The sequence below is a fragment of the Gossypium hirsutum genome, chromosome A10, assembly GCF_007990345.1.
Source record: "Gossypium hirsutum isolate 1008001.06 chromosome A10, Gossypium_hirsutum_v2.1, whole genome shotgun sequence".
NCBI classification, from domain to species: domain Eukaryota; kingdom Viridiplantae; phylum Streptophyta; class Magnoliopsida; order Malvales; family Malvaceae; genus Gossypium; species Gossypium hirsutum.
In genome coordinates, this window is record NC_053433.1 from 116,869,407 (window position 1) to 116,873,317 (window position 3,911).

The 3,911-nt window shown below is 34.7% G+C and overlaps 1 protein-coding gene across 1 annotated transcript; it reads right to left on the reverse strand.

The window, feature by feature from the left end:
* LOC121207857 (eukaryotic translation initiation factor 3 subunit F) lies at positions 1 to 3,302 on the reverse strand. Its single transcript, XM_041078364.1, has 6 exons — positions 2,945 to 3,302; positions 1,887 to 1,966; positions 1,422 to 1,651; positions 512 to 633; positions 316 to 429; positions 1 to 210 (listed from the first exon to the last, which is right to left on the reverse strand). Exons 1-6 carry the CDS (start codon positions 3,167 to 3,169, stop codon positions 121 to 123), a joined length of 861 nt encoding a protein of 286 aa, XP_040934298.1. The 5' UTR covers positions 3,170 to 3,302; the 3' UTR covers positions 1 to 120.
* Positions 3,303 to 3,911: the final 609 nt, after the last annotated feature.

A 3,911-nucleotide genomic window follows, 5' to 3' on the forward strand; every position in this document is an offset into this window, starting at 1 on the left:
TGAAACAAAGGCTATTCGTTAAAGGAAAAGAAGCATCTTAGCAAAACTACAGGCTATTAGTTAAAAATAAATAAAAAACTGAAAATGCCAGATCCAAAAATTAATCACTTGGAAGTAAGTTTACAGAATCTGAGCTGCCGTATTCAACTTTTCGGCTAACCCGAGTTGAGTCCTAGCGATGCTCGATAAGTATAGTAACAGCAATTGATCCTGCATGAGAGGGCAAGAGTCACAAGAATTACAGTCAAACATCATTTCGAGATCATTGGCGATGACTTTACCGGCAATGCACTGAAATTTGAAACTTGAACTTACCTGTAGGCTATCATTCATGAGTTTATCGAAAGCTGGGGGAGATAGTTTAGGTAAGGAAGCTACTGTTTCTGCTATAAATCTACCTATGTTGTTATCGGCTGGAACACGGCCTTCCTGAGAATGAAACAAAACCAACATTATATATAAGGCGGCAGTTGAAAATAAGGTAATGAAGATGGACAAATGTTTTACGTACCACAACATCGTCAACGTATTTGTAGACATCGTCTATCAAAGCCGATAGCCTTCCCATTGTGACTTCCATTCCTTCCAAATCATTTGGAAATTTGTCGACTGCTGTTTTCTTGAGGATGTCAACTGTTTTTACAATGAATTAATTTAATTAGATTGTCAACACAAAATTGTCGATGTTACATTGCACCAAGATTACTCAACAAGTAACATATACACACTCCTCTTCCCTGAACACACACTAGAGGGTAAAAGTACCTTAGAGGCAGATGTACTAAGAGTTAGATTGCATTTTGCTTCCTTTACAAAAAAAAAATGGACAATTTAATCCCTATATGTTAAATCAAAAAAATAAACTTGATCATTTCTATTAAAAATTTCATCAGTTTCTGTTGTTAAAAACAAGCATGGCTGACAAAATAATAAGACAATTACACGTGACATGCAGCGTGTACCTCATTTTGAGGTATATGGACCAATTTTTAACTGAAGAAATGGATGAAATTTTTAACAATGACCAGGTTGCTTTTTAATCTAATGTATAGGGACTACTTTTCCCATTTGTTGAGTAGAAAGGGTAAAATACAATCTAACTCCTAGTATAAGAGCCTCCATGATACTTTTACCCACTCTAGAGTTGAAGAAATGTCTAACTTCGGTACCGAGGCAGTTTAGTTATCATTCTAAACACCCAAAGAGAAAAAAAAACAACATAATTCAAATCACCTGACTGATCTCAAACATTAGGCATTCCATTGCCAATTGCATCCACATACATTCTTAAACATGCATTGAGCTAGGGGTGAAAATGTGCTAAGTGAACATGCATGTGTTTGTGTTTTGTTAAGAGAAAGAGAGGACAATATATTAATGGAAATAAGGTTGTATATATAATATGGTTTGCATATACATACATCCAACTCGCTCAGCTTCAACCATACATAGATCAAGAGGAATTTCTTGAAATTGAGCTGCAAGTTGTCTGTCTCCAAGAGCTAAATTGACAGAAACAAAAGCCTTTACGGTACCCTCTCCATTCCTAAACCCCGTATCCACCGTCAAATGAATAGGGTTAGATACTTCCCTAGAATAAAAATCATGGATCAATGCACTGCCGCCTGTGACTCCTAGCCCGGTAGAATACCTGAGAAGTTCAACAGAATCAAAGGCTAAGTTGGTACTAGTATGGAAATATGCACACTAGCAAAGATAGTCAATAAGTTCAACTGTGACAGTGTAAGATAGAACAGATAGAAGAGACAATTTTAATACTAGTATTACGTTTGCACAAAACATAAAAGACTGATGAGCATCAACAACTACTAATTTTTACTTTTCCAAGAGAAAGCAATAAAACTCAGTAGAACTATGAGAATTACCATCCAACAATGACTTCTTTAGGATTCACTTTTTGGTGGGAGACTAACATATTATGATGGTATTCAATATCCAAAGCAACCTGCAGCCATACCAAACTGAAATTACCAAAAGCAATTAAAAAGTAGAAAACTGAGTTATGCCATTGCCAATAAAAACACATAACCTATAGTATTACTTAGGCTTTGTTTACCATTGAGGTTGAACAGCACTTTTGAACACAATCCTTAATTTTAAACTGATATTTGAATCCAAGCCAAAAAAGACAATTTTTAGCTTTTGGCTTTCAGATAAGTGCCTTTCAATGAAGTTACCTTTTTATCCCCCATTAAATCTTCTACTTTACAATGTTATGTCTAAAATTGACAGTTTTATCTTCTCAAAAGCGCTTTTTGACAGCAGTGGTAAACATTATCAAACATTTCAAAAGCACTTTTCAACCTCAATGGTAAACTAGCGCTTAAAAGACTTGAGAGTTAACATAACCATACCAGATCACTAAGAAAAAGTGAGCAGTGAATAACATGAATACAAATCAAACAAGCAGATTACCAAATGTAAAAGATTCTAACTTCATCAGTCAGCAAATGCTAAGACAAAATAACTTAACACTTTGATTTCGGTACAAGACCCACCACTTTGAATCTACTAAACCCGAATTCATATCACCATAGAATGAAAACCTAGCTGGAAATTTCAATTATAAAAAGCCTTCATATTATTTATGAAATTATTTCAATCCAAAGTAATTTACATCATACTGCAATTGAAGCCTATCCTTGATCATTCATATTTCTAATAATATTAAGTATTAAGAAACAAATTCAATATACAAAGAACAATTAAAAAGTTAAAGACATTAAATTCTTATAATTCACTTAAAAATACCTCAATATTTGCACCATTAATTTGTTGTTCTTTTCCTAAATTTCAGCATATTGTTCTAACAATAATACCTAATAATGAGATGAAACATCCACATTCACTCACAAGCTATACAGATCTCAAGCCAAATTAATCTAAAAAATATACAATTTTTCAACGGAAAAATTCAAGAGACCTGTTCAGCGGACTCCGTGTGAGGAACTGCATAGGAGTTACGGATATCAACGGTTCCGTCAGGGAGGACGGAGCCGAGAAGCGTGCCGATGACGCGCTCGGCTTGGTCGGGACGCCTGACGTAGCAATCGCAGATGTTAAATATGACGAGAGGGTGAACTTTCGCTGACAGGCTCGCCGATGACGGTGAGTTAAACTGCAAAACGGTGCGATCGCCGGCCGCCATATTTTCTCTCCGATCTTCTCCTTACGGTTTCAGTGAACTGAGTGAAGAAGAGCAAAGAATTTAGGGTTTTGGAGTGGAATTTTAATATAATTTGTATACCTTAGCCGAATTCTGGTCCCTTTTATATTGGCCTAATAATAGGCCTAATATTATCCATCTCAGCCCAATTATAACCCATTCTCTGGCCCAAATGTTATTGAAAATATAAGGGTAAACTACACCCAAGATCCACTAAATTATTAGTAAGTTTACGTTTTGATCACTCAACTTCAAAATGCTATAAAATAGTTACTGAACTATTCGAAAGTTTTTATTTAAGTCACTGAATTTTTAATTATTATTATTATTTTTTATAAATTTGGCTAGCAAGATTCGAGCGATTATTCGATTATCGGTATGGTGGATCACTACCCATTAATGAGTAGAAGTACATACCTTAGATCCAAGTCAATCTGACAATCAGTGCTGAAAATCGAAGAAAAAAGTTATTCAAATTTTAGCCCGTAGATTCATGACGTTTAAAGTTGTTTCATAAAAAGAAAACTAAACTGTAGAAGATAAGAGGAAGGACAGATTTCAACTGATACAGGTGGTGTGAACAGAAAAGGCTATACAAAAACAATTTTAACAACCCAATGACTTAAATGAAAACTTTGAATAGTTTAGTGACCATTTTGTAACTTTTTGAAGTTGAGCGACCAAAACGTAAACTTACTCATAATTTAGTGACCTTAAATGTAAT

Excerpts from the sequence above, each read along its gene's own strand:
- LOC121207857 (XM_041078364.1), bottom strand. The coding sequence starts at position 3,169 with ATGGCGGCCGGCGATCGCACCGTTTTGCAGTTTAACTCACCGTCATCG. Across the intron at positions 1,652-1,886 it reads AAAGAAGTCATTGTTGGATG|GTATTCTACCGGGCTAGGAG; the intron begins GTAATTCTCATA and ends TGAACTTCTCAG. Across the intron at positions 211-315 it reads TCATGAATGATAGCCTACAG|GATCAATTGCTGTTACTATA; the intron begins GTAAGTTCAAGT and ends CCTCTCATGCAG.